Raw genomic sequence first — 18,886 nt, 5'->3', positions numbered from 1 at the left:
TTTGTCTTTAAACAACCAGTGGCTTATTGAATTAGAGGAAGCTGCCTTTTCTTCCTCAGGAAACTTGCAGAGGAAACAAAGGGAATTGGAAAGCCCATTTTCTACAGACTTCCTAAGATAGGGACTAGAGAGAAAGACAGTAGAACTGGGTCTGTTCTGTTCCAGAAGTACTGTACTGGTCCTGTGGTGGGGATAAGGGGTCTGGTTTTGGTTGGTGGTCCGGTTCCCTTCCTTGATACTGAGACTAAAGGGTATGGACACCTTTCTGACCTTATTTGGACTGATGCTTATGTGTGGTCTGTGCTCAGCTCAGAAACTCTCTCCAACAGGGAAGAACGTCTGCCTCAATACCAGGTACTTTTAATGTTAAGAATGCTTGTTTATGTCTTCTGTCATATTCTCAGTACATCTAATTTCTTTTTGTAGATTCAGTATGTTTTTAATATAATGTTCTCATAATGTAATATGTGTATAACTTGTACATATTACATATAATATATGTTTATGTTAAATATATAATATGTCTGTAATTAAACTGTTCAGTCAAATTGTTTAGCTATTTTTTTTTTTTTTTTTTGTAAAATACAAATTAGCATTTTCACTAGTGGTCTCACACTTTTGGAGCCCACTGTATTTAATGAATACTGTATTTCCTTAACAGGAATTCTCCCACATGTTGTTCTGGATGGGAACTGCACGGTGATGAATGCACTGTTCGTGAGTATTGATGTCATTGCTGTAGAGGTAGTTTAATACAAATGTTTTATTGATGGCACAGTTTCCTATAAGTCTGTAGATGTCAGCAGTTTTGTGTGGTTTTCCTATGATTTTATCTGTGATTTCAGGTATCATTTATGATGTGGTCTCTTGACTGTTTTCTCAGCACTCTGTGAGGGGGACAGAGCCTGTCTACAGGATGAAGTGTGTGTTTACCCAGGACTTTGTCGTTGCAAAGCTGGATTTTATGGGTACCAGTGCAAAACCCGTAAGTATATCACTGGGAAAACAGGTTTCTAGATTCAAGCCCTCTACTTTAGCCATTTTGTGCTCTTGTGACTTCAAAATATATGTTCTATTCAATAGCATTAGTTAATGCATTAGGTATCATGAACTAACAATTTTAAAAGGCAATTTCGTTTCCCAGGGGTTGATTTTTAATTTAAACTAAAATATTGCAACTTTTTATTTTTTTAATTTTTTTATTTGAAGGACACATTAAACAGACTTTTAAACATTTTACCAGGCCTTCATCATTTATTTTGGTACTTTTCAAAGATGTTATTGTTAAAGCCTTATAAAATACAATTTATTTTCTTTTTTAAAACTATGATGATCTAAACAAAGCTATTTCAAAATGTAATGTGTGTAATGTACAGTTGTGGCATCATTTCCACCACACCAAACAATTTTGCCCCTTATAAAGTTTTTTTTTCTTTTCTTCTTCTTCTTTTCTCCCCGCCAAAAGTTACTTGTTAACAAGTCGACAAAAGTTTCAGTAAAGAGAATGCTTGAGATTAAATATGAGACAAGTGATGTTTGGAGAAAAAAAAAAAAAAAAAAGTACAAATCACTTCATATTAGGCATCATTTCCAATCAAGATGTAATTTTACCAAATTATGTGAAAAGTGTGAAAATATGATTTAACTGTGTATTTAGGAAACAGAGAATGTAAGCTATGAAATTAACTTTAGCAAGAAAAAGGAGTCGGAAATATTTTATTTAAAACCATTTTTAAAGGAGACCTATTATGCCCCTTTTTACAAGATGTAATATAAGTCTCAAGTGTCCCCAGAATGTCTGTGAAGTTTCAGCTCAAAATACTCCACGTATCATTTATTATACCATGTTGTAAATGCCTCTTTTTAGGAGGACTCAAAAACACGCTGTTGTGTGTGTCTCTTTAAATGCAAATGAGCTGCTGCTCCCCGCCCCCTTCCCGGAAGAGGGCTGTGCCTTTACAGCTCGTGCTTCGGATACTATAGCAACAACAAATCAGAACCAATATGACTGACACCGTAAATAACGGAGTCCAGCCATATATGTATGAGCAACCGTAAACGACGCAAAACATAGGCATTTTGAGTTTGTGATAGTGCTTCTTATGTAGAAAATCACTTCCTGCCCTCCATCTATATTTCAAGTCATAGCAACACAGTGACGTGACGTCATGTGCAACCAAGCTATAACAACATAGCTCTGGTTTCCGTGAATAGAGCGGATACGAAAACCAGTCATTTTGAGACACTGTTTTTGATTAATAGACATATAAGAAAGAGGAGTGGGTGGACTTTTAACATTGTAGGGTGGTTGTGGTTACACACACTGCCGACTCACATTTATGTTCAAACACCATGTAAAAGTGAATTTTGCATAATAGGTCCCCTTTAAATTATATTAAATATACTTTTCCACAACGGAATTCTATTAAATACAATACAAAATTTGAGATGTGGACATTTTTATGACTTTCAGAAATGACATAAATCTCCTGTGATGCATGTACACACACTGTTGGACATTGTTACAAATAATAATAAAAATAAAAAAGTGAGAGTGTGAAAAATATTTTGACGAGATTTTACGTTCTAGAAGTTCACAGTGCTGAAAGTGCCGGAAGTTGAAGAAACACCCAACTATGAACAGTGAATTTTTACAGCATTAATCTTGGTTAATTTATCAAAATACTATTGTTCACTGTTTGTTCATATTACAGTAACTAATGCTAATGCAAACCACTTTAAAAAAAAAAACTATTAGTATATGTAGAAATGAACAATAAACAAGTTAATAAATGTTGTAAAAGTATTGTTAATTTTTAGTTCATGTGAACCATTGCGTTAAATGATGGTAACAAATACAACCTTATTGTAAAGTGTTACAGTTTTATCTTTAGGCTAGACTTAAATGCACCCAAAATCTGTTAAAACAAAACTGGATGCATTTTTCTTTTGTAAAAAGTTGTGTGTTCAAATTCATTACATCACAGGAATGTTTGCAATTGTTGTGATTTTAGTTTGTTCATTGGGTTATAATGCATGAAATTACATTTTTTTTTTGTTTGTTTTTTTTGTTTGTTTGTTTTTTTTTTTTGCAGGTTGCCCTCCTGAATTTTGGGGGCCTGATTGCCGTGAGCTCTGCCCCTGCCACCCTGGTGGTGTTTGTGACCCAGCCACAGGTGAGTGCTCATGTCTGCCTAGCCACTGGGGCAACCTTTGCCAAAACAGCTGCAAATGTGGACGCCATGGAAAATGTGACCCGGTCTTTGGCAACTGCACTTGTGAGGAGGGATGGTGGACGTCCACTTGTTCCAAGGCCTGCCAGTGCTATCCTGGCACATCCACCTGTGACCAAGCCACAGGCCGCTGCTTTTGTAATGAGGGTTTCTGGGGTCAAAAGTGCAGCTTACGTTGCAACTGCTATTTGTCTCCTTGCCATCAGCACACAGGGGCCTGTCAGTGTCTGCTTGGCTGGTGGGGTCCAACCTGCGACCGCCGTTGCAATTGTAATTTAAAACATGCCGAATGTGACCCGCTAACTGGAGTCTGTTTGTGCCACCCGGGTTACAAGGGCCCTTTCTGCAACGAGCCATGCAGCAGTGGGAAGTACGGGAGTGGCTGTAAGAAGAGGTAAATATTAGGGAAGTGCAAGGAAGGGCAATGTGATGGTCCGTTTATGTCATGTCAGATTAACCGTAATTACGAGATTCCAACATGGAAAAAGTGCTAATGTCTTCGTAAAAGTTGTAATTACAAGTTGTGACCTCTGAGTTCTACAAAAGCTCCAACTTGACATTTGTGACGTCATGTAAAAAGATTCAAAATGGCAGTGGCCTCGACAATTAAAGCTGGAATATGCAAAAATAAACGTTGTTTTTAAAACAGCTTTCTGAATAAACCCCTTGCCTGCAGTTGTTCAGATAGTCCCGCCCCCAACTCACACCATTGAGTGCATGGGCAGAGTGCGCAGAGGTAGGCAGGTACATAGTTAGACAGGCAGGTAGGCCATCCAATCATTGCATTCGGGCCAAGTGTAACGATTGGACGGGCCTTTTACAGGCCTGTGACTGCCACATATAATGGATTTTATTTATTTTTTTGTATCAGAGCACTTGATTTATTAATTGCTGTCAGGATGCAAAGAGACTTTCAATCAGTATAACAAAAAATGCTTCTGGTATATACTGCATACTCTAGCTTTAAAGGTAGTTTACACATATTTCTGTTTGATATTACATTTTATAATATATAGTGTTATCTGGTGCACTTTCTTTGTTCTTAAACATTGTTGTTAGAACTTAAGTGCTGGGTGTAATCTGATTACTTTTAAGTAAAAAAGTAGTGTAACACATTACATTTTAAATTCTTATTTCTTAAATTCTTAAAAGTAATCAGTAATGCGATTAGTAAAGTAATCTGATGGCAATTATTACAAAAGTAATTTGTAGTGGATTACTTTTTTGAATAACTTACCCAACATTGAAGAACATATACAGTAGTGGAGAATAATGTAATGATGAAATATTTGACTGTCATTAACAACAATGCCAGTTCCAAATAGAATCTCTGAGTTGTCATCACATAATTATAGTAATTTCAACATGATGCGAACGCACCATTAATTTGAATATATTTGTTCAGTTTTTAACGTGCACCAAGCCATTTTTGTTGATGTTTTGCTGATTTTTAAGCAGGAATACACCAGTGGTCTTGGATTATATACTGACACCTGTTGGTGTGGATGCGGCATCACACAAACGTTTTTGGTTATTGATGCGATTGTAGAAATTCCTGAAAGATCTATTTGTCACCATTGATTAACTTATTTTACAACTGAAAGCATGTGATAATAGGAGGGTTACTGGGATAAAGTGAGTAGTATTTGGATGATTGAGAATCGTTCCTGTACAATAAAATTGCTTTTTTTTAGGCCACTTATATGACTGGAATCTTTAGCTCATCTGAGAATACACCATTTTTAAGTATTACTTATTTCTTCATATGCAAAACCTTCTTATGACTTAGTGCAACTTAAACAATGATTTGAAAGTGTTAGGAAACTATGATTTGTGTAATTCCAACTTTATTGACATTCAGTACTTGATTTTTTTTGTGGAGCTTTAATTATGGAACCTGAGTATTCCATCTTTTTTGGCCCATCCTTAATTTTTGTGTTTTCAAATACACATGTATGTGTACGTGTGTGTGTAATTGTAGCTGTGGACACTGTGAGGGAGGCAGACCTTGCTCTATACAGGACGGCCTGTGTGATGCCTGTGCACCAGGGTGGAATGGCACTCATTGTGATCAGCGCTGTCCAGATGGTTATTATGGCCACCATTGCCAGGAGGTTTGCCCACTTTGCAGAAACAAGGACCTGTGTGACCCGGAAACTGGAGCGTGCTTACATTGTGACCCTGGCTGGACTGGACCAAGGTACAGATCTGTTGGGATCCAGCTAGTGGTTGTTGTTGTCAATTGCGTGAAAGGATCAGCCTGTTGTCTTATACACTGTGGCAAACTACAGTGAAACCAGAAAGTGTTTGGACACTTAAGCCACACTTAAAAATGTATGAATTTCATTGCATTGGATTATAAAATAGACCATAACTTCACTTTTCTAGCCATTTTTGGAATCATTTAAATAGTGGATGTGCTTAAGTCAGTTCCCCTAAAGTTCACACAGATACTCTGGCAGAGTAACCACAGGTGTAGTTCATCACATTAACTATGGACATGATACACTTATGTTTCACAACCAAATATAGCTCTTTTTGAACGCTATATTGGTTTATCATTTGGAACCTAACAAACATATTTTTTTTAAATGTTCTGCTTGAAAAATGTGCTTGTGCTAGTGACGTCCCATTATTTTTATCCAACTTTATTTTGGGCCTCTCCCTCCCTGCAGATGTGAAATAACTTGTACAGATGGCACTTACGGAGATGGCTGTCACTTCCTGTGTAAAACATGCTATCAAGGCGTCTGTGATCATGTGACAGGAAGTTGCATTTGTCTCCCTGGCTTCCAGGGTGAGAGGTAAGGGTACAGTGCTATTTATAGGTTGTTTGTGATTTTGTGTGGGTTTAAAATGAGTGCCTTTCTAGCCTTTTATTTAAAAGAATGTTAATTATAATTCAATCTCTGTTGTAGCTGTAACAGCACATGTCCTGGCCACTTGTATGGTGTTAACTGCTCTTCCATTTGTGACTGTGGGAATATCGCCTGCCATCCAACAACAGGGGCCTGCCCAAACAGTATGTGTGCAGACACTACATGTGGTTAATACAGCTGCTGTCCTCATTCTCCATAATAATTTTTCTGTATGTGTGTTTGTCTACTAGGTAGTAGAGCAGGTCTCTTAGTAGGGCTTTTGGTTCCCCTGTTTATTTTAATTCTTGCCCTGTTGTTATGCTGCTACTGTTGCGGAGGTCCAGTTGAAAGAAAGGAAGGGTATGTGTTCCTCATTTTAAAGGTGCACTCAGTATTGTTTTGTTTTTGTTGTGCTATCAGATATGGCAGTTGTATGGGACTTACACTGACACCTAGTGGTGTGGAAGAAGCATCATGTAAAAGCAAAAGTTTCGAGAAGGATATAGCTGCAGGCAGAGCTCTGAGAAGGAACAGGAGCTTCAAACTGCCAGCAAAGATATAGGGAGCCTATAACCTAACTCTTTCACCAACCCTATCCATGTGTGGAAGTGATGCCCCCTTGCAGTTGGTGCAACCCCCTTTTGGAGTAACCCTGCCCTCTTTTGGAGATTCCACCCCAATTTGTGTGTGTGTGTGTGTGTGTGTCATTGTGTATCACTGAGGTGATGAAATAAACATTTCTATATGTTTTGTTGGACCTGTGACTTTAATAAACAGTAAATGAACTCACCTTAGCAAAAACTTGTCCTCCAGAGTGGTGGTTGGAGATGGAAGCCCTGCAGTACGCATGAAGCATCATGTTTATACTGTACTGGCCAACATGGGTTCAGCCATGCCATGTAATACCCTTTGGTCGTCTGGTCTACCCAGAGTTACAGGTGACATGTTTATTTGTTCTGTATGCATAACCATTCAGCATCTCTACTGAATGAAACTGTCACTCAGACACATATAAAGGTTACATAGTGTTTTGTTGAATGGACTTAAAGAAATGGGGTGACAATGTTCTCTTTTGTGTCTCCAGTCTCTCATCATGATCCTGAGCTCACATTTAACCACAGCTTCATTGAGCAGCCTTCCTCTTGCTGGGTGACTGATTCATTTGAAACAGATGATGAAGGAGAGGCTGTCTATTGTGAACCTCCTAGGGAAGGTAAAATACTTTACATCTATACTTCACCTTCCTCTTTATCTTTCTCATTCTGTCATTCCTCTTTTTACTATTGTGTTCCATCTTGTGGAGCCACAGCTGTAATTAGGTTTTTGCCTTGGTTATTCTACTTGGTTGTCTTTGTTAAGTTCCCAAAGTAAACACAAATCACAAATGAGATCTCTTTAACATCTTAATTGTTTCTCCTAGACAGCAATGAGATTAAATGGAGATTTTTCTTGTGAGAAAAAGACCCTAGTCACACATCTGTTTCTTCCAGAGTTTGAGAAGAGATCTTAACAATATCAAAAACTTTGCTCAGATTTGCCAAGATACCATAAGTCTGCAAACAAATGTCAGAGATTTAAATATGAACTCAAACATTTCTTGTCAATTTCTGCAAGGACCAACTTATCTGTGCTATGTTATCCATAATAAAGTAGTTTTAGAGCTCTGCTTTCTATATAGCCCCATCTTCATATAAAAACAATTATTTTATTTGTTTCTATTTTTGTTTCTCCTTGGGAATTTCTGGAGAAACTACCGAGACAAAGTCATTAATTTGCTTGATCTAAATAAATTAAGGTGTAATTTTAAAGCTCAGAATCGGGACTTTACAATGCATATATAGCTGATCCTATATATTCTTAAATAATGCTTTTTAATTTGTGTACAAACTGTCTTAATTAGCATATTTGCTATCATAAGTTATATTCAGAGTTGGTAAAAACATAAAAAGATGAGAGTTTTATATATCATTAAGAAGGTCTCAATTAGTAAAATGCAATGAGCAAATTTGTTTCACTAAGAGGCCAAACTGCAATGAGTTTTAATGTATGAAATTCCCACTGACACACACAAATATAAACATTAGTGCATTTTTGTCAAGTTTTTCCTTATTACTTTACTGAAACGTACCTATAACAAAGATAATGACATATGGTAACTTTCAGCTGACAATCCAGATTCAAACGATCCCAAACACAACATAATATGATAAGTAGATTTGGAAATATTCCTCTGAGTCTACATTGAAAGAAGATGCACAAATGGGTGCTCAACACACATGTGTGTTGTGTGTGTGCAAGCACACATCCACATCCTGTATGTGCTCATCTAAATGATTGGGATGCTCCTGAACACTTAATATTTCTAATCCATTAATTCCCAATGGCCAGTCACTTTAGACCGGGAACACAAGTGTAACAAAGTGAAATAAAACCATTAAAATGTTATTAAAATTATCTAAAAAAATGTTGTGTTCAGATGCCCTGTGTGAACAAAGTAATGGAATTTTATTTCAACTAGAAATTGAAATTTTGTTTTCCGAAAAAAGAAAAGAAGAAGTTAATCGGTCAGTTTTGACCGGAACACAATAGAAGTGTTAAGTCTCTATAAAACTACGAAAAATCAACCAAAATGTTCTTCTCTGCTTCTCCTCTCACAGATGTCCTCACTGTGACTGGCGGAGAGCTCCAGGAGCTGAACTCTAAGTGTAACTTCTTCCCTGACCCATCAACCTTCAGCAGTGAGGACATGTCACAAGCTTTTGGCATCCCCCGTACCTCCAGCATTGCCAAATCCAAGCGCCCTTCTGTCTCCTTTGCCGAGGGCACAAAGTTCAGCCCTAAAGAACGCCACAGCTCAACCCAAGATCTGCCCGGCTCTATCCGGAAACCCAAAACCTGGGGTATTCTGATGCTCTCCGCCTTGCAAGGAGGACAGGGGAACCATAGCGAGGTAGAAGCTGAAAAGGAAGAGAAAAACAAAGGGGAGAATGCCTCCTGTGAGGATCAAGAAGCTACCACTGCAACACCTCAAGCCTCAGAAAAATATAGTTCTGGTCCAATAAGGACTCACCTCACTGTTCCAGGTGGGAGACTTCACACCCTTTCAAACACCAGTAAGAACACACAGTTACAGAGCTCCTCTGATGGGGGCCAAGAGACGGATTTAGATGCAGAGAAACTGATGACTGTATATGTGACTGTGGGTAAGACCACAAAGATGGCTAAACAAGAGTCCAGCTCTCAGGGACCTGTCCAGGCAATGCTGCGAAGACTGAGCAGCCTCCAAAGACAGAGAGAGGAGACCGCCCAGCCCAAAGGTAGGGGGCAGGCAATTGTCAAGCCTCCAAGGAGAAAACTGGGAGCACGGGCCAGTGCGTGGGAGCAAGCTACTGGGTCAGGCCATGCGGAAGTGATCATGAGAAAACCTAGTCGCAGGAAACACAACTCCCTCAGCTCCCCCTGTACAGTTGGGGCAACAGACATTCCCCAGGAGAAAAGCACCCCCAAGAGGCCCCTGTCCTTCATTTTAAAGAGTGTTCCAGAGAGCGATGTGCAAAGATCATTGGTGGAACAAGATGCAGAAACTTTTAGTCAGCCAGACAGTCCAGCAGAGCATGCATATGAGACCGTGGCTCTGTCAGATGGTGTTTCCACCTCCTCAGAGATTATTATCAATGAGACAGTTGTTGAACAAGCAGAAACTGAGCCAAATTATGAGAACGTTTATGTAAAACATTCATAATACATACATAGTCCCTGAATCTCAGAGACAAGCATTGTAGGGATTATTTTGTTTATATATTCCCATTATGGTTCCCATTAAATTGTTATTTTATAATTTGATAAAGAAATTTCCTTTAACGTTTTCCTTTAAAAGCATTACATTTTAAAGTTTCTTCTAAATATTCTAGCTAAATTTTGCCCTAAAATGGCATTGAAGGGAATTATTACGGTGTATATCCTAAAAATAACATGATGAACAGATACAGTACTTCCTGGTTCTCCTAATGCGTTCCTGTGTAATTGCATTTCTTGGTATTTGCCATCTCTTTCTCTTGGATTAGTTCTTACATACATCAGTACAGTGCAGTTCTTTGCAGCATGACAGCGATTACTTGTAATATGGGGTCATGTGGATATATTCAATTAGGTGCCACATTTTCTTTGGAGAGAGCAATCAACCACAATGAACAGACGAATCATGCCAAAACATACACAGGAAATGTATTAGGACATTGTTGACAGCAAAGCAGTTAAGAAACACCATTTTACTGTGCTGAAGATGCGAGGTAAAACCAACACTTTCGACTTCAAGAAATTTCTGTTAATAAATTTCAAAAGAAATTATAAAGTTATAAAGGCATGTTGCTGAATCAACATCAGTGAGTTTCAATTTGAGTGAGAAAGGTTTTCTGTAAAGGCAGTTATTTCTGCTGCCAAAGTACTGGACCAAGGGATGCTGTGCAAGGGATCCCAGCCAATGAATTAGACACTCTTTCCAAAACCCCGCCCTCACACAGGGCAAGATACTTGAGAAGGATATAGCTGCAGGCAGTTCTCCAAAAAGGGGCGGGGTTTTAAATATATAGGGAGCCCCTAACCTCAACCGTCAGTTGAAGTGACGCCCCCTTTTGGAGTTGGCGCAACCCCCTTTTGGAGTAACCACAACCCCTCTGGAGATTTCCGGCCTGCAGCTATACCTACTTAAAGGAATAGTTCACCCAAAAATGAATATTCTCACATCATTTACTCTCATGCCATCCTGGATGTTTAGACTTTCTTTCTTCAGCAGAACACAAATTAAGAATTTTAGAAGAATTTCACAGCTCTTTTGGTCCATACAATGCAAGAGAAATGGGTGCCAACATTTTGAAGCTCCAAAAATCACATAGGTCAGCATAAAAGTAATCCATATGACTCCAGTGGTTAAATCAATGTCTTCAGAAGTGATTTGATAGGTGTGGGTGAGAAACAGATCAATGTTTTAGTCAATTTTTACTATTAACTTTAACTTTCACATTCTTCTTGTGTTTTTGGCGATTCACATTCTTCATGCATATGCCCCCTATTGGGCAGGGAGAATAATTTCTAGCAAAAATTTACTTAAATATTGAACTGTTATAATATCTCACTTATATCGCTTCTGAAAATATGGATTTAACCACTGGAGTCTTATGGATTAATTTTATGCTGCTTTTTGGAACATCAAAATCTTGGCACCCATTCATTTGCATTGTACGGACCTACAGAGCTTAAATATTCTTCTAAAAACCAAAACGTGTTCCACAGAAGAAAATCAAACACATCTGGGATGCATGAGGCAAATGATGAGAGAATTATAAAGTAAACATTAATGTAATTTGATGTGCGCAAGCCCGAAAAGTTAAATAAATTAAAGGGAATTGTTATTTTTAAAGCACCTTTTATATGATGTGCTTTGAAAAGGAAAGACGAATTAACACATGAAAAAGAATTACTGATTATTAAATGCATTATTGTTCCTCAGTAAAAGATGTAAAATTATGGCTGTAGCCTGTGCAGTTTGCCTTCATTTGTAACCCTCAGTACAGAACACAATTCAGTTGCTTCAGGCAAGTTCTCAATAAAAATGAATTCTCAATGTCCCTACATCTGTATAGGCCTATTTCAAATTCTGTATTTATGGAATAACATGGTGACCACAGAGAACTAATCAATGCAACAATCAGGAATATAGGTTACAAGCTGAACTTTGTCCCCATTGATTGTGCTGGTTATCTGTAACATTGACCTGGTCCTGAGGTAAAAACAAACACAGTCCTTGATTTCAAATTGGACCGTGTAGATCATGTGGCCATCCAAATGGATCTCTTTGGTCCATCCATTAAATATGTGTTCATTTCCTGATAACATACTCAATATAAACTGCACAGTGAAAAAAAAAAAAAAGAAATGAAAAAATATCAGCATGGCTGTGATCATGCTAATGCCTTTTCTTAGAGCGCACAAACACTCATCTTATTTTTCTCACATGATAAATACTAATAAATGCCAGTCTTTTGCAGTCAGACTCATCTTTTTTCTGCCCCTGGTGTGTCTTTGCAGCCAAGCCAGTATTTGCCAATAGGTCTCGGGTATGGAGGGTTTGCATAGTCAACTCGCTTGGTTCGCAGATCTACTCGATAATAATGATCTGCAAGAAGAAAGATTGAGATTTGAGTATAACATAGCAATCAAAAATTCTAGAGCTGTGAAAAGTATATGTGAAGTACCTCCTTGGAAGAAGTAGACACTTTGTAAGGGCTGGCTCCTGCGCAGTATGTCATAGGCTATGTCTTCGGAAGGGTTGTACCTGTAGTCATAATCATCATCATTCCTCCTAAGATAATAGTCTCTGTGTCTGTCCTGGTCTCTCCACCTGTCCTGGTCAAACCGCTGATTGAACTCCTGTCCAATACTGATGCCCCTCTCAGCCATACTCTCCCAGTATGGAGATCTATTCTGTCTGCGTCTGGAGCCCCATTGTTGATCCCATTGCTGCCTATGATGTTGGTCCCACTGCTGGTCCCAATCCCGCCGGTAATCCCGCCTGTCCTGGCGCCTCCTGCTGGGCGATCTTGGAGTGACGTAAAGTCTGCCAGCCAGCACTGCATCCACAGGAGATTTGATGCCAATCCAGTCTTTGTTGATGAAGCGATGGTCACCATGATGATTTAGGGCTGGACAAAAGCATTTGAGGTTGTATTACAAAAGCTTTCTTAGTTACATAGTATTCAAAGCATGCTCTAAAAAAGAATTACCTCCACCGAAGAGCTGGTTGAAGTGTTCAAACCATCTGTCATAATAAATGTTAGTGTATCTTCTGAAGAGTGCTGAAGGAGATCTCAATGACAATTGAATGCACTCCCTATGCGATGGCTGGTGCCTGAACTCATACTGGTAATATTGGTCTCCTAGAAACAGTTAAACAGTAAAATTTCAAGTAAAAAAAAAAAAAAAAAAAAAAAAATAATATATATATATATATTTTTTTTTATTGAATTAACTATCAATAAAAATAATAAATACTAAATAAATTAAACAGGTTATAATAATAAAGATAAAAAATAAGAATACATTAAAACATTATATAGATAGTGTTTAATAAGAATAAGAGTAATAATTATTATTATTAAAAATAATAATAATAATAAAGTGAGTGACACAAGCAATTACTTTAAATTTCAATTAAATTAATTAATTAAAGTAAGGCCTGACCTTTAAAAAAATAAACCCTCTCTTTCCCATGGTGGCTATGAGCAGGAATGGCAAAGGCAGCATCCAGATTGTCTGGTATCTTCTCAAATCCTACAGAAATATTTCGTGGGAAGTCCTCATCTAGTACACCATCATCAAACCTCCAGTATTTATTACCCTGGCAATAATATAATATAGTAAACTCATTATTTCAGATTGCTGATGCAACTGTTTATTCCATTGCCTGTAGTACAGAGATACATTTCTTGAATTTCATAAATAAACAAATACTTTATATTCTCAGTGGTTTGAATTGTTAAATTTAAAAAGTTAGTTCACCCAAAAAAGAAAATTGTCATCATTTACTCACTCTCATGTCATTCCAAACCCCATATTACTTTATTTCTTCCATGGAACACAAAAGATGTTAGGCAGAAGATTAGGGACTGACAACCTTAGTCAGCATTCACATTCATTGTATGAAAATTATTATTATTTTTTTAATCCAATGAAAGTGAATGGTGACTGATATTTGCCTAACATTCAGGTTTGGAACATCATGAGGGTGAGTAAATAATGACAGAATTGTCATTTTTGGGTGAACTATCCCTTTAAGTGTGAGGTCTTCCATACTTTAAAGATGTAAGTCTTTCCTTGGCAGTTTATGCGAGTGAAAGCAGCATCTATTGGACCTTTAATTCCCCAGATGTCTTGGATGAGCTTTGGGTACCCGGGCAAAACTGATTTCTCATCAAGCTCAAAAAAATATTCTCCTGGGGACAGACATTCACACAACATTCAGGTGAATCAAATTCAAACAAATTAAGTCAATATAGGTACAGCAACAGTAGTTAAGAGTTAATATTAAACCATCATAAGATTCTAGTAGCTGTACTTTTTATTGTATTGTCTTCATTATTATTTAATATCTTTGGCCTGTTATTATACACAGATTTTACTTTAGTCTTCTATCTGCCTTTTGTAAATTTGTATTCTTTTATATTAACCAAAGTCAACGTATACTCTGTATAATAAATAATAATTGTTAACTGTTATAGATTTGTTTGCTGTAACCCACTTACCCCTGAAGGCGTAAATAGAGCCATTTTTAAGCTGCATGAAGGAGTCAAAGGGTCTACCACTGCAGACTTCAGCATCAGGGTCTTTAGCCTTTGTTGGTGTGGGGTCTTCAGTTATGGTTGTGCTTTCAGTTGTGGTTGGGCTTAAAGTCTTAATGGAGGTTAATCCAAAAGGTGAAGTTGGAGTGGCAGCAGTGGCAATCACTGGTTTTGTCTTATCATCTGGCTTTGAGTCCAAGACTTGCGTAGTTGTAGTTAATAGGCTTAATATTTCTGCAAAGGTTGCAGGAGATGGGGTCACCATGTTGTGCTGTGATCTGGATCTGATTGACTCCTCTGTGCTGTTTGATTCCTCTTCATCATCTTCAGGATAAAAGGGAAAGGTGTCTCCACGAGCTGTGAGTCAATAACAAGAACAGTTTCTCAATCACCTGTTTTGGTCATTGAATAATACAAGTTTTTCTTGACAGGTTTTACTGGCTTTTATGACATTTCTAGCAGATTTCTAGCACCTCATAACTGAAGTTTGTTTGAAAATGGGCTCTTTATCCTACATCAGACTATAATCTGCACAAATCTTAAACCTGGGTAAAATAAACTTACTTATAATATGACAAGTGGACTCATAGTCTTTGCAACAGCTCTTGTAGTAAGTACACATGGAGTCACACTGACAGTTCTTGGTGGCGTCGAAACCATTTTCACACCGCTCAATACAAGACTCTGACAGAAGGAAGAGGATACAGAAATATATGTTATTATATATATATATATATATATATATATATATATATATATATATATATATATATATATCTTTCAAAATTTTCCTCTAATCCCACATTCTTGAGATTAAACCAGTTTGACTGTAGGCTAAGCATGGAAACATTATCGAAAGCATTATTAATCTGAAATGTTAAGATGTATATTCTTACCTTCAGCCGCATATGTGAAGGTAAGAAGTCCTAGCAGCAGAATAAGCCTCATCCTGGTGTGTCTGAGAGAATCTGACTGAAAAACTGAGACCACCAGGCTGAGGTAGCCCACAGAGAGATCAGTAGATCAACAGAATCAGAGGTCACTCACCCTCTCTTGTTTACTTTAACTTGTATGCAATGTTAAAATGTGAACTGTCTTTCGTCTTTTAAAATAGGACTGGTGAATTATTATACAGCGCAATGGTAAAATAAATATTAAAGAAATATTCTGGGTTCAATACAAGTTACAGCTGTAGACAGAAGTTTACATACACTTTAGCCAAATACATTTAAACTCAGTTTTTCAATGTAAATTCAATGTATTTCAATCGAAGGAAACATTCCCTGTCTTAGGGCAGTTAGGATCACTACTTTATTTTAAGAATGTGAAATATCAGAATAATAGTAGAGAGAATGATTTATTTCAGCTTTTATTTCTTTCATCACATTCCCAGTGGGTCAGAAGTTTACATACACTTTGTTAGTATTTGGTAGCATTGCCTTTAAATTGTTTAACTTGGGTCAAACGTTTTGGGTAGCCTTCCACAAGCTTCTCAAAATAAGTTGCTGAAATATTGGCCCATTCCTCCAAACAGAACTGGTGTAACTGAGTCAAGTTTGTAGGCCTCCTTGCTCGAACATGCTTTTTCAGTTCTGCCCACAATTTTCTATCTGACTGAGGTCAGGGCTTTGTGATGGCCACTCCAATACCTTGACTTTGTTGTCCTTAAGCCATTTTGCCACAACTTTGGAGGTATGCTTGGGGTCATGGGAGACCCATTTTCGACCGAGCTTTAACTTCATGGCTTATGTCTTGCGATGTTGCTTCAATATATCCACATAATTTTCCTTCCACATGATGCCATCTATCTTGTGAAGTGCACCAGTCCCTCATGCAGCAAAGCACCCCCACAACATGCTGCTGCCATCCCCATACTTCACGGTTGGGATGGTGTTCTTCAGCTTGCAAGCCTCACCCTTTTTTCTCCAAACATAACGATGGTCATTATGGCCAAAAAGTTCCATTTTGTTTCATCAGACCAGAGGAAATTTCTCCAAAAAGTAAGATCTTTGTCCCCATGTGCACTTGCAAACTGTAGTCTGGCTTTTTTATGGCCGTTTTGGAACAGTGGCTATTTGTGGATATAGTTACTTGTCTACCTGTTTCCTCCAGCATCTTCACAAGGCACTTTGCTGTTGTTCTGGGATTGATTTTCACTTTTCACACCAAACTACGTTCATCTCTAGGAGACAGAATGCGTCTCCTTCGTGCGTGGTCCCATGGTGTTTATACTTGCGTACTATTGTTTGTACAGATGAACGTGGTACCTTTAGATGTTTGGAAATTGCTCGCAAGGATGAACCAGAATTGTGGAAGTCCACAATTTATTTATTAATTTTTTTTTATTTGTTTTCTGAGGTCTTGGCTGATTTCTTTTGATTTCCCCATGATGTCAAGCAAAGAGGCACTCTGTTTGAAGGTAGGCCTTAAACTATATCCACAGGTACACCTTCAGTTGACTCCAATTAGCCTATCAGAAGCTAATTGCCTAAAGGCTTGACATAATTTTCTGGAATTTTCCAAGCTGCTTAAAGGCACAGTTAACTTAGTGTATGTAAACTTCTGACCCACTTGAATTGTGATATAGTCAATTAAAATTGAAACGATCTGTCTGTAAACAATTACTCTTGTCATGCACAAAGTCGATGTCCTAACCGACTTGCCAAAACTATAGTCTGCCAATATGAAATCTGTAGAGTTGTTAAAAAATTAGTTTTAATGACTTCAACCTAAGTGTATGTAAACTTCTGACTTCAACTGTAAGCTCAATCAACAGCATTTGTGGCATAATGTTGATTACCACAAAAAATGTATTTTGACTTGTCCCTCCTTTTCTTTAAAAAAATCAAGGTTCCAGTGAGGCACTTACAGTGGAAGTGATGGGGCCAATCCGTAAATGCTAATACTCACTGTTTCAAAAGTATAGCCACAAGACGTAAACAATATGTGTGTTAACATGATTTTAGTGTGATCAAATCTTGGTTGCCATGACCACGTAATACTGTAAACCTGAAAACGACTGTAAAAACGACGATTTAAACAACTCTACAGCTCAAATAATACATGAGTTTTAATAGAAGAATTAATGTAAGTGCTTTTATAAAATGATAAGTTTAACATTTCTGCCTTTAAACCCTCCAAAATTTGGCATCATTCATGTCCATTGTAAGTGCCTCATTGTAACCTCTATTTTTGCTTTTTTTTTTTTTGTTTTTAAGAAAAGGAGGGATGAGTGTAAATTATTTTTCTGTGGTAATAAATACTATGCCACACATTTAAATGACAGTAAAGTTATAGCAATCCCTAATTTCACCAATGTAGTATTGCACATCTGGGTGATCAATGTAAAAGTATTAAACAACAAATAACACTTGTTTACAACTTTCAAAGTGTAGGATATACCCTCACTAAACTCTTTATTATCAACACTATGGTCCTAATAAAGTGCCTGACACGGTCTTCTGCTGTTGTAGCCCATTCGCAGAAATACTCAAACTAGCCCATCTGGCACTAACAATCACACCACGGTCGAAATCACTGCGATCACAATTTCCCCCCCATTCTGATGGTTGATGTGAACATTAACTCATTAGCTCCTGACCCGTATATTATTTTATACATTGCACTGCTGCCACATGATTGGCTGATTAGATTATCGCATGAATAAGTGAGTGCTCAGTGAGTGTATTCTGTATACAAAGTCCAACAAGACATTCTTTTTCAGGCTCATATGGAAGTGCATTGCGTAAGAGCTCTTGTCACAAATAATCCTGTTGACCTCTGTGAAAAGTTAATTATTAACAGATTCATAAACACGTAGGATAAGAACACCAACTGAAACAACTTTCCTGCCCTCAAATGTGACCATTCTTTATCACTCACTGTCCTTATTTAATTGATTTATGTATGCTGCCTGTATTATATATATTATTCCTTACTTATTGTACACAGTGCGGTAATGTTTCACATTTGTTATAAGTTTTTTCATCCTTTTCTAATGTGTTGCCTCCATTACAAATATTATATACCAATGGTAACCATACTTCTTTGCCAAAATACAATGAATAAAGTTATTGTTAAAACTGTTAAACAAACAGTTTTAGGCAATATTTCAAATACATAGGGTACAACGGGGCTAAATTTTAGATTTTATTTTCTCACAAAACACTAAGCAGCAACAAAAACTACTACAGTACTTTCCTTAACACCCGTTTGTCACTATATAGTGCAAAATATTCCTGATCCATGAGATCATTGTGTACAATGTCTAAAGTTTGATTATGAGGTCATTTGATCTAATATTTAATAATGTTGAAAATGTATGATGCTAATGTAAATCCCTTAAATTATCACATTTATTTTTGACAAAATACTTATTTGTCATTTTCAGATTTGTTTAAGGTGATTAAATCAAAGGTTTTTTAATAAATGTCCAAGTGAATAAGTGAAAGGATGGTCTTTG

At 37.3% G+C, this 18,886-nt stretch overlaps 2 protein-coding genes across 2 annotated transcripts; one reads left to right on the top strand and one right to left on the bottom strand.

The window, feature by feature from the left end:
- The first annotated feature begins 126 nt into the window (after nt 1-126).
- scarf1 (scavenger receptor class F, member 1) lies at nt 127-9,929 on the top strand. Its single transcript, XM_051665523.1, has 11 exons — nt 127-354; nt 662-717; nt 884-985; nt 3,096-3,627; nt 5,215-5,433; nt 5,909-6,037; nt 6,152-6,255; nt 6,343-6,451; nt 6,905-7,029; nt 7,176-7,304; nt 8,749-9,929. Exons 1-11 carry the CDS (start codon nt 254-256, stop codon nt 9,831-9,833), a joined length of 2,691 nt encoding a protein of 896 aa, XP_051521483.1. The 5' UTR covers nt 127-253; the 3' UTR covers nt 9,834-9,929.
- vtna (vitronectin a) lies at nt 9,799-15,455 on the bottom strand. The gene is made up of 8 exons (XM_051665524.1): nt 15,321-15,455; nt 14,989-15,108; nt 14,389-14,781; nt 13,940-14,079; nt 13,328-13,484; nt 12,871-13,023; nt 12,343-12,789; nt 9,799-12,263 (listed from the first exon to the last, which is right to left on the bottom strand). Exons 1-8 carry the CDS (start codon nt 15,370-15,372, stop codon nt 12,142-12,144), a joined length of 1,584 nt encoding a protein of 527 aa, XP_051521484.1. The 5' UTR covers nt 15,373-15,455; the 3' UTR covers nt 9,799-12,141.
- Between the last annotated feature and the right edge of the window lie 3,431 nt (nt 15,456-18,886).

Source organism: Myxocyprinus asiaticus, chromosome 31 (genome assembly GCF_019703515.2).
Source record: "Myxocyprinus asiaticus isolate MX2 ecotype Aquarium Trade chromosome 31, UBuf_Myxa_2, whole genome shotgun sequence".
Lineage (NCBI taxonomy): Eukaryota > Metazoa > Chordata > Actinopteri > Cypriniformes > Catostomidae > Myxocyprinus > Myxocyprinus asiaticus.
This window is presented reverse-complemented; position numbering and strand designations above follow the sequence as displayed.

What these genes read in the sequence shown, in the direction of transcription:
- scarf1 (XM_051665523.1), top strand. Translation starts at nt 254, where the DNA reads ATGGACACCTTTCTGACCTTATTTGGACTGATGCTTATGTGTGGTCTG. An exon ending in CGGTGATGAATGCACTGTTC is followed by an intron (nt 718 to 883) that starts GTGAGTATTGAT and finishes CTGTTTTCTCAG; the next exon opens with CACTCTGTGAGGGGGACAGA. An exon ending in CCTGGCTGGACTGGACCAAG is followed by an intron (nt 5,434 to 5,908) that starts GTACAGATCTGT and finishes CCCTCCCTGCAG; the next exon opens with ATGTGAAATAACTTGTACAG.
- vtna (XM_051665524.1), bottom strand. Translation starts at nt 15,372, where the DNA reads ATGAGGCTTATTCTGCTGCTAGGACTTCTTACCTTCACATATGCGGCT. An exon ending in GAAAGACTTACATCTTTAAA is followed by an intron (nt 13,485 to 13,939) that starts GTATGGAAGACC and finishes TATTATTGCCAG; the next exon opens with GGTAATAAATACTGGAGGTT. An exon ending in CAACCAGCTCTTCGGTGGAG is followed by an intron (nt 12,790 to 12,870) that starts GTAATTCTTTTT and finishes GCTTTTGTCCAG; the next exon opens with CCCTAAATCATCATGGTGAC.